The following is a 27,349-nucleotide window of genomic DNA, read 5'->3' as shown; positions in this document are numbered from 1 at the left end:
CTCCTCCTAGTCGGAAAGAATTGGACATCTAGTGCTTTCAATGGCATTGAAAGAGAAGGATTTACAGCCGGTCCATCCGGTGTAAATAACCTGGGTATCTGTCATTCGTCAATGGCAAGCAGCAAGTTAGTTTTTTTGGTTCACTTCCTTGATAATTCTAAGGTACTTGGGAGTCATTTTGTGTTGGTTCTGGAGTATTACCAAGTCGCTTCCTGGGGTCCTGCGTGGGTTTTCTCCAGGTACTCTGGTTTCCTCCCACATTCCACAAACATGCACGATAGGCTGATTGGACACTCTAAATTGCCCCTAGGTATGAATGTGGGCTTGAATGATTGTTTGTCTCCTTGTGCCACCAATTCAGGGTGTTGTCCCCCGTCTCTAGCCCGAAGTCAGCTGGGATAGGCTCCAGCACCCCCGCGACCCCAATGAGGACAAAGCAATTCAGAAAATGAGATGATATCTATTTATCCCCTATTTAAATATTGGATATAACAAATATAATAATAAATAATACTTTCCTTTTTGTGTTTTCAATGCATAAATAAATAAGAGGCTCGCTGTTAAGTATTTGGACAATTTTTAATTTAACAAAGTCTACAAACGACATATTGGCTATCAAAACACTTTCCCCCTTACTTTCTTTATAACCCATTAGTTTCTGATTGGCCGATTCATTGTGAAAGCCCTACGAATCACAGAGACGAATTGGGAAACATCCGAGATATGACTTTATTTGCCCTTACGCTTTTTCCACGAGTTCTAAGGGAGCTCGACGTTATTTTTTGGAGAGCAAGTTAGGAAAAGTGAGGGGTAAAACGCAAGGAAACATTCAGCAGCTCATTATTCTCTCCGAGTATACAGCGTATCCCTACGAGATAGTCTATGTTCGCCCCGAAGTGGCCAGCTAGCAGCAGCACCGCCCGGACTCCATTTTCCCAATTGGTTTCGTTGTCGGACTCGTCGGTCGTCGCCATTGGTTCACAGCGGCAGGAGCTGCGCGCGATTGGTCGATGCTAGACGTACGCGGGCGGTGATTGGTTGTGGCTACGACGAAGTGGGCGGGATTACAGATAGAGCTAACGCACGGCTGAAACCGGTGAGCGAGCACGTTGTCAAAGTGCTTGTGTTTCACTCTCATCCAAAGGCCACTTTTTTACTATACACAAGAAACCGATCACAGGGAATATTGACCCCCGGTGAGTAAAATCTTGGAGGGCATCGCATTTCATTGCGCAAAGTTGGCGTTCCACGTCTTCAGCCGCCTCGGTTTTGTTAATTGGTTCGAGGACTTGGGCGCCGTCTATGTCCTGAAAAGCGAAGCTATGCATTAGCAACGTTTCACAACAGCGCGTCTTGATTTGAACAAATGGTCGTATTTCTCACATCAAATGAGTCTTTTGTTGTTGTGACACGTACAATTACGACTTATAACAAGGTTCCTCGGGTCTTTTTCGTCCAAGAATTAGCCAGCATCCTTGTAAGTCTTCGTTTGCTCGCGCCATGCCACACGGTTTCGTTTTCCGTCCAGGCCGGCTGGCCTTTTCGTCATTGTTTCAACCCTTTGCCGACACCCCGAAATAGTTTTGCTTCTCAGTTATATTTTTCTCCCCTGAGTCTGCACACTGTCAGGCGAACGTCAAGTATGGCTCGGTCGAAGCTCGATCTGGCACGTGCTAGCCGGCGTCTATGAGCCTCGAGGCCTCACCGAAAAGTTATGAAAATCCTCACGTAGCTTTTGATCGGATACAACTGCCTTGTGCTGGGTGACATAAAGATATATATCGCCAAAACGATCGTAAATGTTGTCGTGGTCAATTCCTATGATTAAAAAAAACTAAACCCAACAATACTCATATGACCGACCTCATACTTAAACCAGGGGCGTTTTAAATCACCAACAGCCCAAACATATGTTGCATAAGCAAATCAAATTATTATCTTCTTTCACGAAGTTAGGTAAAGTCATTTGAACTGGAGGGGTGGTGAAATAGAACAGGCGTGGATTTCACGATTACTGGTTGGATGGTAAGGCGATAGATGTCCAAACCATTCAAAATGGGCGTATGGCAGCAATCATTAATAGAATGCATGTGTTTTTATACTTAACTAATGGAGATTATTTTTTAAATGAAATAGGTACTTATTGCCTGCCGTGATACATTTTAACTGATTTTTGATCGCTACGTATTCATTTTTATGAACTTACAGGTTGCTTGTTAACTTGCTGGCTGTCGTTGATGTTGCTAGACGAACAACACATGTTAATTCATCCTTTCCAGTTAAAATGTACTGGGTGTCTAAAACCGTCAATGGCATCAAAAGCATTCCCGGAAAGTTTAAATGAATTGGCTGGCAATGAGTGGCAAACTGAGGACCTTGTTCATTTTAGAGCACTTCAGGTCATTTCTGACAATTTGGGGCATTATGGGGTCACTTTCTGTACATTTTGGATCATTTTCTGTTGATTTTAGGGCCTTTCGGTTTCACTTTTTGGTAAATTTAGGGCATTTCCTGGTCACAGGTGGTATCTGGGTTTTGGTTAACCCCCTAACCCCTGACAAAGGTTTTGTAAAAAAAAAAAAAAAAAAAATAATGACCAAGGAAGGAAACTTACAAGAGTTGGAAAAAAATATTGAATTATTTTTTTTCTAATTGTCTTGTATAGAAAAATTTACCAGTTTTTGTTTTTATTTTGGTATTAGTAAACCACATTATGTAATTTTTTTAGCATAACAATGTACATGAAAGGTCATTGTATCGTACGCTTATGTCATAGAGCGAGTACAGAAGACGAAGAAATGGTGATGGAGAAGCCAAGTGCCCAGCTGGTCGGGCGAGAATTTGTCCGACAGTACTACACGCTGCTCAACCAGGCGCCCGACTACTTGCACAGGTAAGCCTGCCCCGCTCTCATGTGGCCCGTGATCTTCTCACCCCGTTTTCCCACGTGCAGGTTCTACGGCAAAAACTCGTCCTACGTTCACGGGGGGCTGGACACCAGTGGCAAGCCCCTGGAGGCAGTCTACGGACAGTCGGTGAGGCTTCTAAAGCAATTTTCTCCTATTACTGCAGGGTTTTTGCTGCAACCATGCATTAGGACAAAAAACAGTGTGCTTAGAAAGATTATTATAGAACGACCAAAAGTGGCACTACATTTTATTTATTTATTCTTAACTGCATTTATTTTTAATTCCATTTATTTTTACTTAGATGCAATATAACATTAATATTTTTTGTCCAAAAATATTTCCCCAGCTTTCTACATTTGTGAAAATGTTTACTTTTTTAAATTTAGATGAATAAAAAAATATAAAATGTAGGAAAAAACAGACAATACAGTGGCAGCTCTACTTACAAATTCTCCTACATGCAGAATATTCAGGTTATGAAAAGTCAGCGGGAACCGTTTTGTCGCAAGATGTGAAAAATTTACAAGCTACAAAATTAAACGTCCCCCGAAACATACTGTATCAGTTCTTTTTTAAATTCTCGTATTACTGTTGCTTTCCCATTGGCTGTCTCAATGAGGACAGAAGCAAGGGTAAGCACGCTATGGGCGGATTCTAGACGCGGCCCGGGTGCGGTAGTGGCCATGGTGCGCTCCAGATGGGCGCCACATAATTTTAAGTTGTTAAATTCTTTGCTTATGGGCATGTGTACGTATGTTTACTCGGCTGCGACTAGGAATTCCATCCCATTAGAAGATGTATTTGCATTTCTCATTCATTTTAAAAAGTTTTTTTCTTAAATTTTTCTTTTTTTGCATACATTTGCATGCTTATTTCGTCCAACATTTGTATACCTTTTATAATCATGTAAGGGTTTGGGGGTAGAATTAAAGATTGTGTAACAAATTAGGCTAATTCTATGTACCGTAATTACTCGAATATAACGCGCACTCGAAAATAACACGCAGGTAATTTTGGGCCAAAAAAATCTGGAAAAACGCAGTACTCGAATATAGTGCGCACCTAAAATTTCCCGCTGACGAAAATCAGAAATCTTACCTTTTTTTCTTCGATTCACGATTGTTTTGTTCAAAACCGGATAGAGAAATCTTCAGGTACGAGCGTGTCGAGTGTCGTGCAGTTGTTGGAGTTATGCGTTTGAATTTTAGGGCAATAGATGATACACAGAGTGGACAAACATATCATGTAGACATGTTATGTTGCAATACCTTTTAGACTTCCTTGAACATTGACTACATTTCAATTGACAATACCATGTTTTAATTCAAATATCTATTGTCATTCTCAAACAAGAAAAGGAACATACAAATTGAATAAATAAATGATTTGAAGATATGCACAATGGAAAAGACTATCACATGTAACAAGGGAATGTACTGCCCCCCGCTGGACATATTTCTAAATACAAGTACGTACTACAATGTAATATTCTACTTTCCAGCTTATTAATGCAGGATTGTGATGTTTGTGAGGCTTGACGATCTTTAATATACGTGTATTTTGAATTCAAAGTTGGAAATTGCACAATGTCCGTGCGTCAAAGTGAGTTTGACAATGCTTTTTTCGATCGAAATTTTTTAATTTATTTTAGTTATTGATTATAACACGCACCCCCAACTATTGGAATTAATTATATAGCAAAAATATGCGTGTTATATTCGAGTAATTACGGTAAAAACTATTTTCCTATATTTAAAAAAAGAGTGATAGAATTTGAATGTTTAGTTTTTCTTTTTTGTATTTTAAATTGGTAAAACACAAAGATTTTTATCTTTTTAATCTAAGAATAAGTATTTAATTTTAAAAACAATGCATTTGCCAGAGTTAAATGATTTGGAGAATTTTTAGGTCAAAGTTTCTAAACCAACCAAACATAACAGCAAGATTCCCTCCCGATAAAATGTTAACGAAATAACTACACCAAACTTGTCGTTTTAACTTTTTGCGTTTTTGGTTTTGTTTCCCAGGACATCCACAATCGCGTGATGGCACTGAACTTCCGCGACTGCCACACAAAGATCCGTCACGTGGACGCGCACGCCACCCTCAATGAGGGTGTGGTGGTGCAGGTTATGGGCGAGCTCTCCAACAACATGCAGCCCATGCGGAAGTTCATGCAGACCTTTGTGCTCGCCCCCGAGGTACAAAAACATCCCTGAAAATCCCCCAAAATGAATGAATGTCTTTCTTGAAGGGGTGTCCAAACTTCTTTTCTCCGGGGGCTGCTCTCAGGAAAGATCAAAGGATGTGAGGGACAACTCATTGGTTGGACATCCAACCCATTTTGATAGCAAGGGTCGTAATGATCGTTCGATGAATGCCAGCCCACCAGCCAAATTGAATTAGATGTCCATTGTCGTCAGTGACAGTGAAATGTGATTATTTTAATGCCAACCTTCCCAGTTGAAATGGATTTGAATGAGTTAAAGACTAACAGCAACAACATAATCCTGAGGAGTAACAATATTGTAAAATAGATATAAAAAAAATTTGCACTTGGGAAGAAAAAAAAAGATGCGCCAGAAGTTAAATCTAGGCCTGGGCAATATCACAAAAATGGATATCACGATTTAAAAATATAAAAATAAATAAATAAAATATATCTCTCTATATATAGATAGATCATAATCACAATAACAATCACATCAATTTTTCTTTAAGGACATTTTCAATAAGACTGCTGTTTGTGCACAGGAATTTAAGAGACTTATTTAAAAAAAAGACGACAGTGTGACTTCACTTGGATCTTTTAGTGGGACGGTTCGGGGTTGTCCTGCATCTAATAATCGCTCATTTTGGCTTTCTTAAAGTCCTTTTGCTTTAATGCTCTGTGTTAGCTGCTCTATAACTAACCAGGCTAAAAATAGCTCTTTGTCCCTTACCATCTTCGTCTACTGAACGTTGGTCTGGAACTAGCATTTTTGCCGCAACAGTGCCCCTGTTCTTTGTGATGTAATTGCAGGTTAAATTGTTCAAATTTTATTATTGTTGACAAAAATTATTTGACCATAATTATCGGTTTAATGTCTAGTTCTATGCGGACTTATCTTGAATTTAATTGAATAGAATGCTTTTATTGTCACTATACAAGTATAATTAGATTTCCAGCTTCACCGCACAGCGCAAAGATAATAACAAACAAATAAATAATCAATAGATAATAATAAATAGATAATAATAAATAATAAATACATGACACATTTTTTAGAGATTTTTTTTTATTCATCTTTGGGCTATGTTTAATGATATTTGCATTATTTGCTGTGGGGTAATAAAAATGGGAAGGAGGCTGGACACCACGGATTAATTGTCATTGCACAATTGTATAAAGAAATTGAGGTTTTCTTTTCAGTACAATTGGTGTAGCTGCCAATAGCAAAATATAGAAATCTTGTACCATTGTACACACATTGACAAACTAGCTCTGGATTATATAGCCAAAAATAGAATTGGTCTTTCTGCCAAAGCGATAACATAATGAAGACTATATTTGTTGCTTTTTGGCACTCCCTACCAGCTCAAACGAATTACACTTCTGTCATCAACATTGATGAAACATCATTTGCTAGCTTTGTTTTCTTGTCCACATCTAGGGTACGGTGGCAAACAAGTTTTACGTCCACAACGATGTCTTTCGCTACCAGGATGAGGTTTTTGCTGATTCAGACTCGGAGCCACCTGAAGGTTAGCAATTCCCATATTGAAACAAAAAATGTTGGTACACTTGTCAACTCATTGGCCCCCGTCGACAGTTCTAGACATCCAAATCATTTGAACCGTAGGGGCGTTCATTGCTGCCAATGACAATGAAACATGAACATTCACAGCCAGTTGTCCCAATTTCAATTAATTGGAAGTCTGTCGTGGTGGTCAATGGCAGTCAATGAGTTCATTTTGGATCTTGGACAATCAAATGTTAAGCCTGTACATCTTTAGAGTCTGACGATGAGGTGGAGGAGATCGAGGAGCGTGTTCCTTCTCCGGAAATCATGGCAGAAGAGTCCGTCCCTGCGTTCTACCAACCAGCCTCCATGTAAGTCTGATGAGTCCCACTTGATGTGCTCACAGCTAGTTTGAAAGCACAACAGCACATTAATCTAAATGCCACGTACACTCACTACATGGCTAGCCTTAAATCAGGGCTGGTCGGTTCCCATGTCATACTTTTGGCAACCTTGGGTGAGAAATAAGCCAATAGAACCAATAGAAACTCATTTGGCTTTAATTGAGAGCACTAGATGGGCAGATGAGATGTGTAGTGCCGTCAATGGCAGGTAAACTAGGTCCGCCATGGATTATTGACTAAATTAGCAAATGAATCGTCATCCAAAATGGACCAGATCTTAACCACGATCATTTCAGTGAGGTTGTTTTTAGCTTCAGGGGTCCTCAAGGGGACTTATGCAGTCTGTTTTCCTTCCTGTCTCTCCCAACACACCTGAATCAAATTATCAGGATTGTTATCAGGCTTCTTGACAGCTTGTTGGTCATTTGATTCAGGTGTGGTAGAGGAGCAAAATATGGAAAACAGACTGAATAGGGGCCCTCGAAGATTGGAGTTGGTGACCCCGATGTTAGCTGATGGACACAGAAAGCGGTTGTCAACGGCGCACAACGAGTGAAATATTTATATGGGTGGGCGGTAATAATGGCTTTCTTAAGAAGCTGATGACTTTGACACCATTGCTTCAAGCCACACTTTTTTTGTCATCCAGTACCGAAGTAGCGCACCCGGCCGACGAAGAAAAAACAGCACCGACGGCCAGTCCAGAGCCGGAACCCCAGGGGGAGAATGAAGCCGAGACGGTCACCGCAACAGAGCCGAAATCTGCTGCGCCAGAGACGCAAAGCACAGCGCAATCCTCAGACGAGCAGGCAGACAAGAACGCCGTCGCTCCTGCTGAAGTTGTGGAAACGCCGCCTGCCGCGCCAGAGGAGAACAGGGTCTGTGTTCTCCACGCCGACCAAATATTTCTACCCGCTCTGCTAACGGGTCACTAACGCCACTTCCTGCCCCCTTTTGTCCTCAGTCGTTTTCCTGGGCTTCAGTGACCAGTAAGAACCTCCCACCCAGTGGGGCCATCGCCGCGTCGGGAGTCATGCCGCACGTCATCAAAGCCGTACCCGCCGCCCCGGTAGGCATCGCTGTTGACGGGGGTGGCCGTCACATTGATTTGAACCGAGAGGCGCCCACCCACAAATGGTCGCCAGCAGGTTCAAATGAGTCTGTAGCCATCAATAGCAGCCACTGAGTTAATGCCAAGGCCAAAATTGTAAACATTAAGTTGAAATACAAAAAAGTATTAATAGAAGTAGTAGTCTTTTTAAAAGATTAAAGTAATGGAATACCATAAATGCATAACAAATTTAAAAACAAAATTGAAAACAAAATAATGAAATATTTGCAAAAAAAAAAAACAAATTAGGGGGGAAATATACACATACTAGAAAACTATTAGAAAAATAAAAATGTACAGCAAAAATACACAAATATTTATAGAAAAAAATCAGTTTCAACTATTACAAAAATGAGGAAAAAAGGGCAAGAATAGAAATTCAGGAAAAGTCGTAGAGCATTTTCGACCCAAGATTAGTGTTTGGAGAAAAAAAAAAACATCAACAAAGAAATACAGCAATTCAGGAAGATGCATCTTGACTTCTATTTCCCGTCGGCAGACTCGCGTGGAGGTGAAATCGGAGTCTCAGTCTGCGCCACAGAGACCTCTGCAGCGGGACCCCCGACCTAGAGAGCAGCGGCCGGGGGCACCACTCCCGGTGCACAGAAGCCAGCGACCCGGTGAGTCCTCGGCGTAAAATGACCAGAGACGTTGAGCGCCTGTGGTGGTGTGCCGACTTTTTTCTTTTTTCGCGTTTTGTTTCCAAGTTCGCGAGGGCGAGCAGGGCGAGGTGGAAGTTAGACGGACGGTGCGTTACCCTGATGCCCATCAGCTGTTTGTGGGGAACGTTCCGCACGCCGTGGACAAGAGCGAACTGAAGGAATTCTTTGAGCGTAAGTGCTTTCACTATTAGACGTCCGATCCATTTAAAGTAGAAGTCTGGCGGCTAACGTACGAAAGTCGTCTTCCCCACAGAATATGGGACGGTGTTGGAGCTGCGGATCAACAGCGGAGGAAAGCTGCCCAACTTTGGTTTCGTGGTTTTTGACGACTCCGATCCTGTCCAGAAGATTCTCAACAGTCGGGTGAGTTTGGGCATTACGTCTACAATTGTTCGGGCTGGCCCCAAAAATAAAGCGGAACTTCTATCAAAATTAGCGGAAAATCAAATTCCCCCAATGACCACAAATGTCTGCTGCTAGTGCAAAAATAAATGAATAATGAATACATTTTTTAATATCAAATATTTCAGTATCGATATATTGTTTGTGTATAGTTCTGATTCTATCTCTATGTATGTATGTGTGATATATATATATATATATATGTATATATATGTATGTATATATGTGTATATATGTATGTGTATGTATATGTGTGTATATATGTATGTGCAGACGCTCCCCTACTTACGAACGCAATTGGTTCCGAGCGATTGTTCATAAGTTGAATTTGTTTGTAAGTTGATTCAGTGCTATATTTTGTATTATAATTTATGTTTAAGGCCGATATAAGTATATTGAAGGTTTATATAAGTGCATTTGTATGTTTAAGGCTTGTATAAGTAACACGCATTGGTTTGTACTGAAAAAAAACATTTAATAAAATGGAGAGAATATGTACAGTACTGTAGAGAAAGAGAGAGATTTATGTATTAGAAACTGGCCAAAAGAAGCGACCTAATGACAATTGCAGTTTTCTTCTTTTTTTCATCATAAATGATGGGGTAGCACTGTATGGCATCATTCAATTGATTTGCAAACTTTGTGCAACGTTCAATATTTGGGTCCTGCTGCTCGATCTTTCTGTTTATAAATGGTACTGACGGTCGAACGATGTGCAACGCTCACCACTCTCACGCGCATCAAGCTTCGTTATTATTGCCACTCGTTTCAAATGAAATGGCTTGCCTCTTCCTTGCAACTCCCTCAATAGAAGCCTTTAGCTTTTTTACCAACCATATTCAATATTGGATGCATGAGATATTTAATGATACAAATGAAAAAGGTTCTTTGCACACTGGAGATACATTCACGCACTTCCGCATTGCAACGAAGAAGAAGGTAGATGCTGGGTGAGCTGAGCTCTCACAGCGCCAGGCGTTGGTATTAGCGGCGGAAAGAAGTACTACTCCGAAAAAGGCGAAATACAAAATTGGACTTGCGAACATTTTTGGACTTAAACGCAATTTGCAGACATGTTCGTATGTACCGTTGTTCGTAAGTTGAATGTTCGTAAGTAGGGGAGCGTCTGTATATGTATATGTGTATATATATGTATGTGTGTGTATATATGTATGTGTGTATATATGTATGTGTATATATATGTATGTATATATGTATGTGTATATATATGTATATATGTGTATGTACGTGTATATATGTATATATATATATATATATATGTATATATATGTGTGTATATATGTATGTATATGTGTGTGTATATATATATATGTATGTGTATGTTTATACATACATGTGTATATATAGAAAAATTACTTTTTTTTTTTTAAATCCCTTTTTTCCTCATTTAAAAAAGAAATCAGACTAATGAATCCGAATGAGATGTTTGCAAACATGCATTTTTGAAAACAATCATACATTAAATTAAGGTACTTCATTAAATTGACTACTGGCGAAAATAATGGGCAACTTTGAAAATAGCCATAGAGAGGTTGCATGTATGGGCTTCAGCTTAAAAAAACGTTCTTCCTGTGGTCATCTTCAGCCCATCAAGTTGCGTGGCGAAGTGCGACTCAACGTGGAGGAGAAAAAGACGCGCCTGGCCCGCGAAGGCGAGCGGCGGGACGTGCGGCCCCGCGGTCCAGGCGGTCCCAGAGAGCGAATCGGCGGTCCCCGGGGCCCGCCCGGTGCCGCCCGCGGGGGCGGCATCCAGAAGCCCAGCTTCGGTTCCGGCCGTGGTGCCGCCACCGCGCCCGGCGAGAACCGCTACTTGGCGCAGCGCCCGTGAGACCAGACTGGCGAACTCGACCAAATTGACGTCTTTGGATTTAGTTTAGTTTGAAGCTTTTGGTCGCGTCACTGTTTGGCCCCTCGCGCTTGCCATCTTCTCCATTCCCGGACGTCTCTGTTTTCTCTGTATTTTTTGTTGTTGTTGGTTTTATCTCCCAAACGGACTGGAAGTGGCAAGTGGACTGGCTTACTTGAATCTCCGGCCCGTTCTGTTCCTTAAAGGAACGCGTCTTTTTAGCTGGCTCGGCGCTTCCCGCTGGGCTCGCCCACCATGCAACTAAATTAAAGTCATTTCCTCTTTTCAAAACTCCCATGTCATTTCTGGCTAATTAACTCAAATATCTAGGACAGCAGAACACAAAAACAATAGCAAGCACCCAAAATAAATAAATAAAGCACCCCACAACAAATAATGCTAAACACCACTAAAAACACAAAACCCTAAGGACTCATACAACACAGAAACAACACACAAACGGTACCAAAAAAAAAAAAAATTCAACAGCAGTGGTCGATATCAGCCTACCCTCCCAGTCCGAAAGTATTGTACAGCCATCAGCGTCAATTGGAAGCCCAGCAGATAAATCTAACTTTTAACCCCCAGTTGCAAAAGCATTACAAAATGGCTGACTTTGTATGGAGTAGAAAAAGATTTGTTTTGTAACCCCCACAAAGGACGTAGTATACCAATCTTCCACCAGATGGCAGTGGTTTACCACAAATAAAAAACGACTTTCCTTCACAGAGGCCTCACTAAGAAAATGTCCAATGAAGCAACGCATCATATTACGCACAATTTACACTATGAATTAGAAAACAAATAAATAATTTCTAAGAAAATTCCACAAAATCTCACATTTGACAGCAAAACAGACAAATTCCGTCTTGTGAAAGAAGAAATGGCATTCAATATTTCATCCTTCCACCAAAATTTGACAGTCATTTCCAATGGCACATTAAACACCCGCTATACAAGTAGTAGGGAACCTATGGCTCGGGGGCCACTTTTGATGGGTGCATATGGCTCTCCGCTAACCTGTGAGGTAAACTATGGAAACTGCTGGTGAGAAAGCGCAGGAATAAGATCTTTACGTTGGTATTATGGAGTTGACACTACCTCCAGCGCCTTATAATTTTTTTTCCCATTACATTCATCTGCATGGATATTCTCATTGATACTCAATGATTAGCAACAACGTAACAATGTCAAAAGAATTCAGAGAGATTTTGTACTTTAAAAGTGGTGAAATGACTAAAAAAGGCACACGTTTTCATGTACATTGCCTTTAAAATTTGGAGCATGGCTCTCAAGGATTAACATTTTAAAAAAAGAATTGTTTGTCTCTTTCCATCAAAAAGGTTCCCCCACCCCTGCGCTATACCCTTTTCAATCATTTTTATTGATTTTCAAATCAGAAAAAGGTCATTGTTGATCTAAAAATCTAAATAAAATGCTTAAAATAAACATAAACAGGAATGAGGTTACCTAGAATAGGAATAGGAAATATCCAGAATTGTTTAAAAAAACAAAAAAACAACTGTCACCCGCAGTCGAAATCAACTGCAAATGACAGAATTTACCCAAAATCAGCAGGAAATTGATATAAATAAACCAGTGGTGGGCCGTCAGGGCCTTCAAGGCCTTCTCTGCTGGCCTAAGAAATATCTGAATCATATATTATATTTTGTCCATCAATACTTATTAAATAATTCCAAATCGTATGTTAGCTTCCTTTCATTGCTTTCCCCCTGGTTGCACTGCTTCCAGATGTGTGTTTTCATATTGAAGCATTTAACCAATCACATTTCAGCCATTATTTGTTGCCAGGGTCAGAAATCTGCCTCAAGGCCTTCACAATCATTTCTGCAGGCTCTGCTGCATTAAACAAGCGTCGATAAGACTGTTGCTTTAACCAATCAGATTAAGTTGAAATCAACCCATGGCCCAGTTGTAATGTCTGAAAAGCTCCAGTATTCCAGTATTTGTATTTAATCATTACATGCTCCTAGGAAGTGTATTTTACCCGTTGAAGGCGCTACGAGAAAATGCACGGACCGCCACTGAAATAAACAGTAACCCAAAAATCAGTATGAAATGACACAGAAGTAGAGGTTAGATCTTCAACCTGAGCCCCAGTCCTGACATATAAAATATGAAATTTTAGAGTTTGCTTCGGGGGGCCTGCAAATCAAGTTAATTGGTTGGGCCGGGCTGGATTGCCCCAAAATGAATTGAAAGTGACAGGAAAAACATCGTAAAATGTATCCCGATTTTTCTTTTTTTAAACATACAGGCCAAATCCATATGCTGGAAGGATGTGGACAGTAAATAATAATAAAAAGTCAAGTTTCTCAGCACGTTGCTAAAGGTAAATGAGTCGCTCATCCCTTGTTTTCATTTGGGGAAGGTAAACCGTATTTGCGCTTATGTAGAACAGCGCGGCCCCGCAGCCGCGTCCAAAGCGAACACGCTTAATGCGAAGAGACGGTCGCCGAAGCCGACCAACCTGCGGCGCTACCACGCGTGCCAGTTGTAAATATGTTGACGCCGCCACATGAAAATACCAAACCTTTTCCTCCGGCGTGTCGCTTCGCCCGCTGAGTTAGCGTTCGAATCGTTCTGCGCGTGTCCTATTTTTTGTGTTGGCTGCAAACACAATTGGCAAATTCAGACCAAGAGGCCTGACTTCCTGTGTGTTTTTTTTTCAAGTGGGTGTCTAAAATGGTCCCAAAACAAGATGGCGACATGCCTGTGGCATTTAAGCAAAGCTTGTTGTTCCTTCATTCATTTTGTGAACCGCTGTATCCTCATTAGGGTTGCGGGGGTGCTGGAGCCTATCCCAGCTGACTTCAGGCCAGAGGCAGGGGACAACCTTAATCGGTGGCCAGCCAATCACAGGGCACGAGGAGACAGACAACCACGCACAGTCATACCTAGGGTACATTTTGAGTGTCCAGTAATCCTACCATGCATGTCTTTGGAATGTGGGAGGAAAATGAGTACCCGGAGGAAACCTATGCAGGCCCGGGGAGAACATGTAAACTCTACACAGGTGGACCGACCTGGACTTGAACACAGGACCCCAGAGCTCTAAGGCCGACGCGCTAACCACTCGCTCCACCGCGCCGCCCATTTTGAAAAGTCATATCTATATTATTGTTTCATTACTATGAACTTTTCAAATTGCCATCAGTGATATGCCAAAGTTGGTCCGCGGGCCATAGTTTGGATACCCCTGGTCACAAGTGGATTTTGTGGAATGTGTATACTGCTGTTTTACTTAAGATGTTTATTTTTTTTATAAATCTTTTATTTCTCGGATATTTGTCTTGCATATTGTTCTTTTGTATTTTTTTGTCACGCATACATCGCATAGCAGTCGGTGGTCTCACGTGATTGGCTGGCACGAGCGTGCTCCAACTCGAGTGATTCTTGACATTTGCGCACTTCTTTTTTTAGGAGTGGTTGTTTGCGCCCAAGGTGCCATTCGCCACCACGCTTGAAAAGCCACGACCTTCAACGCGTTAATGCGTCTAGGCGTCACGAGTGAATGTCACGTCGGTGTCAAAGCGTCAATACTCCGTGATCGCCCTAACCCTACCATTGACAGTGATAGACGTCCAAGATCTCGTCTTGGGCCCTAAAATCCTCAGAAAGTGAACAACAAAGACAAAATGTCACAAAAAGCTCCAAAATCAACAGGAAATGATCATAAATGTACAGAAATTGACATTGGAAAGCCCCAAAATGTACAGGAAGTGACCCGCAAGTCCTCTAAAATTCACAAGGAAGTGAGCCATGAACACTTAACTCATTATTTGAATTGACAAGTGTGCCATCAGGGCCTTCAAGGCCTTCTCTGCTGGCCTAAGAAATATCTGAATCACAGACTGATGTTAATTATATTTTGTCCATGAATACTTATTAAATGATCTAATAGCGGTTTTGTCATCCCACAATGGCTGAAGGAGGAGAATAAATGGATTTGTTTGCTGATTTACTGTCAAAGCCATTTTCAAGACGGACTTTTTAAGAGAAAAAAGCTGGACATCAATAAGAAAGGTCGGACACCTCCAAAGCAAGCAAGCCTGTCACAACCGTGAACGAACATTTTCAGCACTAAATCGAATAAAAACGTATGCCAGAAATACGAAAGGACAGGCTTGACTTTCAGCATTAGCTTCGATGGCGAAAGAAAAGAAGGAGGAAACAAAGGAGGATGGATATTGTGTACAGTTAAAAAGGATTTTTGGTGAGTAAAATATAGCTATATTCCTAAATAATTTTTCAATTGTATGAGGTTATTATTGATGATTTTTTATGAGTTGCAGCTGTAGCTGCAGTAGAGGTTTTATAGCCATAAAATAGTTTTTGAGGGTTGGATTGATTTTGATAGCTGAAGGCGTCACTAGGAAATTCACGGACCGCCACTGCAACAATAGCTGGGAGGGCTGGCTGTGAAACCCCATCTTTCAATCCAATTGATGGCAATAGGCGTCCAATCAATTTGAATGGGTATTCATTCATTTTCCCGGGCCGCTCCATATGGCGATGTCATGAAGAAGAAAGTGTCCCGAATATTGAAAATCTTGACTCGGTTAGTCATCAGTTTGGATGGCTCGTGCGTGGAAAAGAGACTTTTTTTCTTCCTGCGTGCGTCGTCCTGAGGCATTGGTGAGTGAAGTGGACGTCCATCCGTCCATCACTCTGGAAGTGAGCTCACTTCTCTTCGCGGCCAAGCCTCAAAGGTCAAAGACTTCGCTGATGACATCGACCTGACACTCCGTGATGTCACTCTGGTCTACCTCCGGCCTTGCGAGACTGAGCTTAAAGTCCCACTATCACGGATATTTCCAACCTAATTAAATGCTACTGTTGTCAAAGAATATTCAAAAATAAGTTATCAAGATTCACATAGAACAGCACCTTTGAAAATGCCGAATAAAAATGAAAAGCTCAGCGTAGTGTTTTTTTAAATTTTTTTCAAGGTTCCCCACACATCATATGTCGGTTGAATACTCTAAATTTGGCGAACGGATATGACGCCACTGAGAGTGGATCACTGACTGCTGCGTAAGAATGACAAGTGGCATATGGGTTAGCTAAGTGAGAGAAAGGTCTCGTGGCTTTCCTGCCGTCAGCTTTTTGCCTCAGGCCGTAGATGGCCGAAGCTGGCCTAATTGCAACTGGGTCTGACTGCCGCAATCCCATCAATACCAAGTATTCTATGGCCTCGCTCAAGGAGCTCTCCCTCTTTCCACCTCCTCTATTCCCCTCAATTTTCTCCCTCTCATTCCTATTCCTCCAAAATGTAAGCACGGCCCCCCAACTGTATCTCTTCTTCTCTCACACCTTTTTCCTCACTCTCCCCCTCTCTCATTATCTGACAGTCAGATAGAGAGAGGGGGTGTAACAACGTTTCCACCTCATTTACAGCACTTTTTGGGGCAGTTATACGGTGCATATTGAAAGAAATTGATGTGCGTAAAGATGTTTCAATCTCATTAAAGCATGTGTAATCTTCAGTCCGACTTGATTTGATCATCAGTTATGTTTGAACATGAAAACAGGAATAGAGAGCGACCTCAATTCGCAATAGGGTAGCAATGACATTCATTCATTTATCTTCCGTGCATTCTCTATAGCAGGAGTCGGGAACCTTTTTGACGAAGAGAGCCACAAACAATTCATATTTTCCAATGTTATTCCTTGTGAGCCATACTACGAATTTAAAAGTCAAAGTACATACATGTAAACGAGTGCCTTTTCAATTTTTTTTTGTAATTTCCCCACTTTTAAAGTGGAAAAAACTGAATATTTTTAAAAAGATTCTTATGCTGTTGCTAATCAATGAGAGGGTGCATTCCAGAAGAGTCTACTGCAAAAAAATGAAGATTAAAGCAAAAAAATGAAGATTAAAGCAGTTCTAAATGTAATATCTCAGTTCTGTCAACAACGATTTCCATATTTTAGCTGACAGGTTAGCAAAGAGCCAGATGCACCCATCAAAAGAGCCACATGTGGCTCCCGAGCCATAGGTTCCCTACCCCTGCTCTATAGCAAGGGTGTCAGACTCGGGTTGGTTCGCGGGCCGCTTTAACGTCAACTTGATTTCATGTGGGCCGGACCATTTTAGATATAATATTTAGATTTTTTTAATAAATGGATCAAAAGAACTGGATTAAAAGCCCTGAATATTCAGTTTTTATAGATCTAAAACAGCTTTTTTAATATATTTTTAGATTTTACAAAATGATTTTTGAACTAAAAACACAGAAAAAATTGATTAAAAAATTACAATTATTGATTTAAAAGGGGGAAAATCAGGAAATGTAATCTACATCTATACTCTTCATTTTAATTTGATCCTAAAACAGAAAGTCGTCACTCATGATTTACTTTCTCGGGCCACACAAAATGATGCGGCGGGCCAGATTTGGCCCCCGGGCCGCCACTTTGACACATGTGCTCTATAGGGTTTTGGTTGTTGCCAGAGCCTATCCCAGCTGACTTCGGCGAAAGGCAGACTACACCCTAGACTGGTCGCCAGTCAGCGGCAGGCTACACAGGGAGTCGAACAAAAGGCAGACTACACCCTAGACTGGTCGCCAGTCAGCTGCAGGGCACACAGGGAGTCAAATAACTACACACTGCTCATACCACCACCAGCGGGAATCGAGCCCAAGCCTGCCCGCACCAAAGTCAGGTGAGTGAACCTCCACACTACCAAGCGGCTCAATGACAATGTAGTCTATAATCCTTATTAAGCGTGATTTATGGATGGATGGATAGATGGATGGATATGATAAGATTCTCACGCTACGTTTGTCCAAACCGTGCATCGTAGAGAGTTGAATTTTTTTTATGGTGGCCAGAAACGGCTGTCGGTTCCTAGTAGACAAGTGATTGAATTTCTTCACCTTCTCTAAGTGTGTAAACTCAAGCTTTGTATTTGTTAAAGCTGAAAGAAGAGTTGATGATTGGATCGTTGTTTTTACATCAGTGGTCCCCAACCACCGGTCTGTGGACCAGTACCGGTCCATGAGCCACGTAGTGCCGGTCCATCAGAGCAAAATATATGAAAGTTTTCAATCTCACCCTCTTACTAGAAATGAAAAAAGTTGTTATAATATAATAATAAATAATTGCTATTATGCTTGCGACTTGTTTTTTTTTGCCGTCGTAGATGTTGTTCGTGCACCAACCCCACCCTGACAGAATTTTGTTTTAAGTTGTTGCCCTCCCCATTAGCTGGTCCGTGAGAAAATAGAAAGAGCTGACATGATGTCCCTAAACGCACCCGGTGGCTGATTGGTCGGCAAGTTTCCAGGTGCGAGAAAACTGTTTCTTTCCATGCTGACTACGCCTTACGATAGATATGTTCGTGCTCTCGTATTTTATATTTTGCTTCAAAATATTTGGTGGGTCACCACCTCCCTTGGTATGAGGTATGGTATGGTCCGAAAATATCCATTTGACATGAGCGTGTGTGTTGTAATGTGTTTTATGCTTACATTGGAATGCAAATTCACATTCAATTAGTTGGCTGGAGTCGGCTCCAGCACCCTCAGTGCCCTTGTGAGAATAAGCAGAACGGAAAATGAACAGCCATTGAACTGAAATCGCGGGGGTGCGGACGGACCCGGGCTCTGGCCTACTGGGGCATATATTGGAAACACCTGGGTGAGAGGAACCAAAAACGATGTGCTTGATTAAGGGTTTGACGTTTAAAATCTCTCAGCCAGCACCTTTCCCTCCCACGCAGCGGGGCATCTGTCGAGACCCCCAATTTAGAAGGGGCCTGCAATTGATAAGTCACTAGTAAAGGTCAACCCCGAACCCCCGGGGCCCGTGGACTATCATCACACCCGGTGCCTGTTCTCACTTGTTCCGCCACTGATTCTCCCCAATCCTCTCGCCCACACTTTTTCTGTTTCCTTCTGCAGCCATCTTTCTCTTAAAATTCCTGTTATAGCTTTTTCCTCCTTTTCTCCCTCCTCTTTTTTCAGCTCCACATTGAAGGCACAAGACCTTCAATCCATTTGGACTTTAAGGAGCCCCTCCCAAGCCCGGCGCTATCATTGGCAGCAAACGATTTAACTTTTCTTCTTTCTTTCCCCTGCCCGCCCGTCTCTGATTGAGCTGGTTGGCGAAGATGCTGATGTATGTCAAAGATTTACAGCGGATGATTGATGGAGCGCGTGTCCCTCCGAGATGTTCATCTACCGGCGGGCTCCATCATCACTCAGCCTCACTGCGTCTCCTCCTTTTCCCTCTCTGCTTTTTCTTTTTGTCCCCCCGCGGACGGTAAACGGCAAACCCGAGCCTCCCTGCCGTTGCCTCGGTAACCCTCCTAAAACTCTGTCCGTCGGGCCGCCCTGGCCGTGTGTAGACCCGTCAATTCAGTGCGCGTGGACTCGACAATCTGCCTTCTGTCACTTTGACGGACGGCTCGAAAAGGTCAAGGCCCCGCAAGCGTGGCTACGCCAACACGCGTCCCGGTGCCATGATGCCGCGTGGTCACGGAGGGTGACTGGTCGGCTGCCGTCGACTGCAAACAAAACTATAGACTTCCAATCCAATTTGATAGGGAGGTTTAGCAGCGATTGATCAAAAGGGGGTGCTGGAGCCTATCCTAGCTAACTATGGGCATCAGGTAAGGGACACCATGAATCTGTGTCCACCCAATCGCAGGGCACAAGGAGATGGACAACCCATCATGTTTACACTCATACGGTACTCGGTCGTTTGGTCATCGGTCTTTTGGTCGCCCGGAAGGTTATTGATAATTTCCATTTAAATCGTTGCTCAAATTCCCTAAATACAAACTGCAAATTATTATTTAGTCATACTTAATGCCCTATTAATTATTAGGCTAAAGAAAAGCTCAACATTTCCCGTACTTTTATTGTGTTTTGTTGGAGAACTTGTTAAGACCCTGACGGATGTAGCTTCTTAAAGGGACAACGCATGTACATACAAACTCTTATACACTCACACGTCGGCGCAGTGAAACTGCTTATGGCCATTGTTGGTTTTTATTGATGCATAGACTGTGTTGTTTTACCTTATTTTGTCGCCAGTCTTTTGGTCGCCCGTTGTTTAGGCCAATTTAGGGGTTTTGGGATGTTGGAGGAAACCGATCCGCTACCCACTCGGCCACTGGGCTCCCGATATTAAATACAGTCGTATTCGAAATTAATTGGTTCCAAGACTTTTTTTGTAACTTGAAAATTCCGTAAGTAGAAATGTATTATGTGTGTGCCCTATGTGTGTGAGTGTGTGTGAAAATATGCCACGTTGCATTTGTAGTTTTTAATCGCTTAATAAGGGGAATTCCAAATAAAATAATGGATAAGGAAATGCATTTACTTTTTGGGGGATTTTGTAACTTGCATCTTTTTCGTATCTCATGTCACCCATTTGCATGTAAAAATGTTGTAACCTGAAACGTTCGCTCCTAAAGACATTCGTAAGTAGAGGAATGACTGTATATGTGTATACATGTATGTATTTGTATATATGAGTGTGTATCAGTATCGCACAAAAGTGAATACAACCCTCTTTCTTTTTCATTCATTCATCATCCATACCGAACATCCTCAAAAGGGTTGCGGGTGTTGCTGGAGCCTAACCCAGCCGTTTTCGGACGAAAGGCAGACTACACTCTAGACTGGGGTAACACAGAGAGACAAACAACCATCCGCACACACAGTCCCACCGCCACCAGCAGGAATTGAGCCCAGGCCTGCTTGCACTAAAGTCAGGTGAGAGAACCACTAAACCATGAGGCAGCTCTCTCCTTTCTTCATTTTTTTAAATGAGATGTTTTCATGGAACAAGAAATCACAGAGCTGAAAAATGACACATTGATACAATGTAAAGTACAGAATTTTATTGTATCTTCAAATGACTCAAATCTTAGCAAAGAATGTGTAAAATGCAGCCAACAAAAGTGAGTGCAACCCAACTGAAAATCTTAAAATTAGCCTACAATTATGCATTTACCCCATATGTAATGCTATTAGTTAATGTAACAAAGTGTGCTGTGTGATTGGGGAGCAGATGTATTAAATTCGGCATTGTCACTCTCATTCTGGTTACTCAAAATTCTACATAGCACCTCATAGGAAAGAACTCTGAGGATCTTAAAAAAAATCTTCATTATTTTTTATTGCAGTTTTTCTGTTGAGTCACAAGCTCCCAGGTATTGCTTCGCGCCCCCCAACGTCGAGTTTGGGGAAGGGTTGTGTGGGCGCCCCATTATTTGAAAAACACTCATCTACACAAAGAGAAATATAATACTATATAGAAAGAGAAATTGCCCTGCGATTGGCTGGCCACCAGTTCAGGGTGTCCCCTGCCTCTGGCCCGGAGTCAGCTGGGATAGGCTCCAGCACCCCCGTGACCCTAATGAGGATAAATCAGTTCAGAAAATGAGATCAGATGAGAAAAAGAGAAACTGTCGCACAAGCTAAAATAAATGTCCAGAAAATCACTAACAAGATAGCTCAAATTGATACATTGATATTTTTTAAATATAGGTTTTTTTCATGTAAAACAAAATACTACAGTTCTATACTTTCCTACCTTAATTTGAGTGAAGTGCAAGAGAATGTAGGCTGGATTTAGGCTACTTATGCGGGCCATTCATTCATTCATCTTCTGTACCACGTATCCTTGCAAGGGTTGCTGGAGCCTATCCCAGCGTAATTTTGGCGCAAGGCAGACTACACCCTAGACTGGTCGCCAGTCAGCTCTAGGGCACACAGAGAGGCAGACAACCATTCAGACGCCCAATCATACCGCCGCCAAACGGGCATCGATACAAGTCAGGCAAGTGAACCCTTACACCATCAGGTGGCACTCTACGGGCCATATTCAGTGTATTTTAATGAGTTTCTGTGGACCAATATTCACAGGGCAGTGTCTAGTGGTAGTTTGGACTGTATTGAAAGTACATTGTTGTTGTTGTGTAGAGGAAGCATTGTTAGACATTGTTCTATGGCAGTGGTTCTTAAACTGGGTTCCATCGAAGCCTAGGGGTTCGGTGAGGCGGTCTCAGGGGTCCGGTGGAGCCTCTGCAAGCCAAGACACATCGACTCATCATGTCTATTCACGATACAGTAAAATCTCGTTACTATGCCACTATCGCTCTTATGCCACTTTTGCTTGGTCGCGACAAAATTCAATACGAAATAAATTTACTATGCCACCCCCTAATCTCGCTACTATGGCACTATTGTGTTTGTGTTGTATTTTCGAATTCATTTATTTTTCAAATTTAGCCCACAGTCTCAGCTCAGAAACGCAAGAGAACCGACTTTACGCCGCAGGAGAAGAAGATAATCGATGCTGCGAAGAAGGAGTCGAATCAGTCCAAGCTAGCCAGGGAGAAAAGCAAGAAATGGGGAGTCGAATTTAAGAGAACCACCGTGAAGGGCATTCTCAGCAAGAAGGATGCAATTATTGTCAGCTATTTATTCTAATCAGCCTAGTTAAAAGATTTTGTGTTAAAAACATCATATCTAATCTGTATAGGAGTCCAAAGGCAGCACTACATTCTTAATTGTGTGGACTGACCTAGCACAATACGCAGCGATGATCTGGTGTTAAGCATAGGTCAAGTGAAAAACTAGCTTTACAGATTAAATATTGCTCTCTTTCTGTCATACAGTACATTCCCTTCCTCTTTTTCCTTTTTGTGATTCCCTTGTGGGTGAGTGAAATCAATTTGGACTGAGCTGATGGATAACATGAGAAAATAAAGCAGTTTTTCTTTTACAATAAAACCGTTTTTAAAAACCTTCATTACTATGCCCCTTTTGCTCGGTCCCGACGGGTGGCATAGTAAGGAGATTTGACTGTAACATGCCCCGCTTGACCATTACTGGCTGCAGATAATCACGTGACATTGATTGCCCAATCAGTGCTGCGAGGAATTTATATGTCTTGAATTTGAAAAAAAAAATCATATTCTATTTTACACTAAAGTAGGGTTCGGTGAAGGCGCATCGGAAACTGGTGGGGTTCGGTAACTCCAACAAGGTTAAGAACCACTGCTCTATGGTAAGTTATTGCGCATAAATGGAAGTATTAGTGATTGTGGCGAAAGTAGGTTGTTGTTTCGGCAATGTATTTATTAAAAGCAGTGGCGGGCCGTGAATTTCAAACCGACACCTTCAGTGCTATGTCTGAATCAATCCAACCCTCAAAAACTATTTTATGGCTATAAAACCTTTACTGCAGCTACAGCTGCGACACATACAAATAGCATCAATAATAACCTCATACAATTGAAATGGTATTTAGGAATATAGCCATATTTTACTCACCAAAAATCCTTTTTATCTGTACACAAAATTCATCCTCCTTTCTTTCCTCCTTCTTTTCTATCGCCATTGAAGCTAATGCTGAAAGTTGAGCCTGTCCTGTCGTATTTCTGCTATACGTTTTTATTCGATTTAGGGCTGAAAATGTTCGTTCCCGGTTTTGACAGGCTTGCTTGCTTCGGAGTTGTCCGACCTCTCTTAATGATGTCCAGCTTTTCTTGAAAAGTCCGTCTTGAAAATGGCTTTGACAGTAAATCTGCAAACAAATCCATTTCTTCTCCTTCAGCCATTGCAAGTTGACAAAACCGCTATTAAATCAACACAACAATATATTTGCTTGTCCAGCTTGCTCCAGACACAGTTTGGTAGTCCACTCTATCACTAGCCAATCATAGTTGGCGAAAGTGATGATGTATCCCTACGCCTATGAGAAGGCCTTGGTGTCGCCAAATCGAAATCTGAAAGCAACAGTTTTATCGACGCGTATTTTATGCAGCAGAGCCTGCAGAACTGATTGTGAAGGCCTTAAGGCAGATTTCTGACCCTGGCAACAAATAATGGCTGAAATGTCATTGGTGAGATGCTTAAATATGAAAACACACATCTGGAAGCAGCGCAACCAGGGGAAAAGCAATGAAAGGAAGATGACAGACAATTTGGAATTATTTAATAAGTATTCATGGACAAATCATAATTAACATCAGTCTGTGATTCAGATATTTTTTTAGGCCAGCAGAGAAGGCCTTGCAGGCCCTGACGGTCCACCACTGATTAACAGTGATTATTTTTCAAAACATGTTGCACATGTGCGACGAGTTCATTTGCTCTTGTTGTTACTCTTAAATGTTGACAAACTTGCACCCTGCACATGAGGCAGTCAGGCGCTAACCAGCTGCTCGGCTTACTGCCATCAAGTCCTGAGCGAGAAGGGTGCCCAGCGAAAAATGAGTGATTTTTTTTCCTTTTCTTTGTTGCTCCGTGAGGAAATGAAGGAAGCCAAGCGTATGCCACGGCAGGGAAAGCTGGGGCGTAAACTGGAGCAGAGCGGGGTGAGGTGCGAGGGGCCAAAAGTGATGCGGCGGCAAAGTGAAGCCGACACGACTCATCAGGCGGCTTTTGCGCGGGCGATGCACCTGAACGAGCGCCACGGCTCAGCTCGCGTTAGCTCGCTATTTGTCTCCTGCGGGCGATGTGTGCTCATCAACTATTCAAGCCTCAGCTCTAAACTGAATGTGTGTGTGTTTTAGTGCCATTGACGGCAATATTTGTCAAATCCATTGATGTTGGGAGAGGCTGACAATGATCAAATGATGCTAATTTTCCTTTTTTTATTATTTACTCTTGTGTTTGCTTATGCCATTTGGTCGGCGTATGTGGCAAGAGACTTGGGCAATCCATTTTAGGTCCTAAATCTTTTGTACCAACCGATCCAGCACAAGCAGTTTAACCAATGAGATTTCTGCAGAAAGCAAGAAGCACCTGACTGCAATCTACTGATTGCACTTGTAGGACATCACATTGGTGAAAAGGTGTCCTCTTTGTGGGTTGGAATGAAAACCTGCACCCACATTTGTGGAATAGTTTGACCACCCCTAATCCTAAATACTTTATATTTGATCAAAATCTGTTAATTTTGAGGGAGAATTTTTTGGTCTATAAAGGTTCATGTTGGTTAAAATATGTTTAGATTTTGTTAAAAAAAGATTCTATACTGATGGTTTTGACTTATAACTTTTATTTTTTGGTCAAAATGTGTTCATTTTAGGTCCAAAATGTGCCATCTTGTTGGGTATAGAATGGTTCATTTTATAACAAGAGGGTCCAAAGTGTGGCCTGTGGGCCAGATCTGACAGGTTTTTCTTGACCAGAAGCAAATGATGAAAATATAATTGAATATGACCTGCACAATAAGCTTAAATCAAGCCAACTCTGTACTTCTCATCTTTAATGGAGCTCGTCACCTTAAAACCTGACATGTTGAAACTAATGTAGAAAACTGTAGAATATCAGTATTTTGTTTTCAATAAATGATTTTTTGTTCTCCAAAGTTAGTTTCAATAGTGTAAATATAAGTATATATATATTTTTGGGATATCCTTTGGATTATTTTGTTACTTGTAGCCCATCACTCATTCACTTCCAATAACCGTTATAGACATAAAATCCATTTAAACTTGGAATACTGGTATGGAGTTATCTTATCCAGGGCATCTATTGCCATCAATGCTATGGAAACCCAATCGTAGCCCTCCGAGTTGAAATGCACGTGTCGCATTGCGGAGAGTCTCCCATTGATTTGTGGACGTCGAGACGCCGCCGTCTCCCAAAGCGGGGAGGGGAGAAGGAGGAGCTTCACCTTGACGACGTCCCGAGACAAAGGTGATGGACGATGGCAGGCGGTCACGTGCCCGTCATAAACACCACAGGCCAAGCGGGGGAGGAAGGGGCGGGGCACGCAATCAGCAGTAAAAGCTCTGTGTCCTCCGAGGGGCGGCAGCAGCGTACGTGATTCTGTATTCCAAAATGCCTGCCGTTTACAAGCCGGGTTTAAAATTCTTCCCGCATCTTCACATCGACGCCGCATTCGGCCAAGAAGTGGCGCTAGCGTAAACAGGAAGTGCCATCTCCAATTAAGAGTTCTGTTTTGAAAATGAATTTGCGATTTTGTTGAAGGGGCTGCAATATTTGTTTGTTATTTTATATCATTAAAAACATTGACCAAAATGCTTCTGTTAAATTACTACCCAGGCTTGAAAATAGCAATGCCGCCATAATAAAAAAAACATAGTAGTGGGGAGGCCCGGTGGGGCGAGTGGGTAGTGTGTCAGCCTCACAGCTCTGGGGTCCTGGGCTCAAGTCCAGGTTGGTCCACCTGTGTGGCGTTTGCATGTTCGCTCCTGGCCTGTGTGGGTTTCCTCTGGGTACTCTGGTTTTCTCCCACATTCCAAAAACATGCATGGTCGGCTGATTGGACACTCTAAATTGCCCCTAGGTATGGGTGTGAGGGTGAATGGCTGTTTCTCTCCTTGTGCCCTGCGATTGGCTGGCCACCAATTCAGGGTGTCCCCTGCCTGCTGTCCATAGTTGGCTGGGATAGGCTCCAGCGCTCCCCATGACCATTGTGAGGATAAGCGGTTCAGAACATAATCATTGAAGTATTTTCTTTAGTATTTACGTCAAGTAAAAGTTTTAAGTCAAAATTTGTAATTTTACAAGTAATATTTTCATTTTAATACTTGAATTCTGGGGCGGGCCGGTGGCGCGAGGGTTTAGCGCATCGGCCTCAGGTCACGTCCACCGGTACTCGGACGTTTGGTCGCCGGACATTTGGTCGCCCGGACGTTTGGTCGCCCGGACGTTTGGTCGCCGGACGTTTGACAACATGACAGAGAGTTTACTGTTGAAACCAACTCTCAAAATTATATTCATGAGAGAGAAAGTTTAATATCTAAATATCTACTGTTGAAACCAGCTCTCAAAATTATATTCACCCGGGCGACCAAACGTCCTGCGACCAAACGTCCAGGCGACCAAACGTCCGGCGACCAAATGTCCGGCGACCAAACGTCCGCCGACCAAACGTCCGGCGACCAAACGTCCGGTCACGAGGTCCACCAGTGCGGAGTTTGCATGTTCTCCCCGGGCCTGCGTAGGTTTCCTCTGGGGACTCAGGTTTCCTCCCACATTCCAAAGACATGCGTGGTAAGCTTATTGGACACTCTAAATTGCCCCGAGGTATGAGTGTGAGCGTGAATGGTTGTTTGTCTCCTTGTACCCTGCGATCGGCTGGCACCGATTCAGGGTGTCCCCCGCCTCTGGTCCGGAGTCACCTGGGATAGGCTCCAGCACCCCCTGTGACCCAAATGAGGATAAAGCGGTTGAGAAAATAAGATGAGATGAGAACTTGACTTCTTTCAAGAGTTTGTGTTCTGGAGCGAAATGCCTTTGTCCTTGA

The 27,349-nt window shown here is 42.2% G+C and overlaps 1 protein-coding gene across 1 annotated transcript; it reads left to right on the top strand.

Annotated features, from left to right (window-relative positions):
• Positions 1–632: 632 nt before the first annotated feature.
• g3bp1 (GTPase activating protein (SH3 domain) binding protein 1) lies at positions 633–11,368 on the top strand. The gene is made up of 12 exons (XM_077609941.1): positions 633–1,196; positions 2,777–2,893; positions 2,954–3,035; positions 4,937–5,110; positions 6,563–6,653; positions 6,906–7,002; positions 7,685–7,913; positions 8,000–8,104; positions 8,646–8,766; positions 8,854–8,979; positions 9,062–9,171; positions 10,817–11,368. The coding sequence occupies exons 2-12, from the start codon at positions 2,799–2,801 to the stop codon at positions 11,057–11,059; spliced, it is 1,473 nt and encodes a 490-aa protein (XP_077466067.1). The 5' UTR covers positions 633–1,196; positions 2,777–2,798; the 3' UTR covers positions 11,060–11,368.
• Positions 11,369–27,349: the final 15,981 nt, after the last annotated feature.

Source organism: Stigmatopora argus, chromosome 9 (assembly GCF_051989625.1).
Source record: "Stigmatopora argus isolate UIUO_Sarg chromosome 9, RoL_Sarg_1.0, whole genome shotgun sequence".
Classification (NCBI taxonomy): domain Eukaryota; kingdom Metazoa; phylum Chordata; class Actinopteri; order Syngnathiformes; family Syngnathidae; genus Stigmatopora; species Stigmatopora argus.
The sequence above is the reverse complement of the archived record's forward strand: the minus strand, read 5'-3'. Positions and strand labels throughout refer to the sequence as shown.

Coding starts and splice junctions, on each gene's coding strand:
- g3bp1 (XM_077609941.1), top strand. CDS start 2,799: ATGGTGATGGAGAAGCCAAGTGCCCAGCTGGTCGGGCGAGAATTTGTC. Junction 8,105..8,645: donor AAGCCGTACCCGCCGCCCCG/GTAGGCATCGCT, acceptor TCCCGTCGGCAG/ACTCGCGTGGAGGTGAAATC. Junction 8,980..9,061: donor ACTGAAGGAATTCTTTGAGC/GTAAGTGCTTTC, acceptor TCTTCCCCACAG/AATATGGGACGGTGTTGGAG.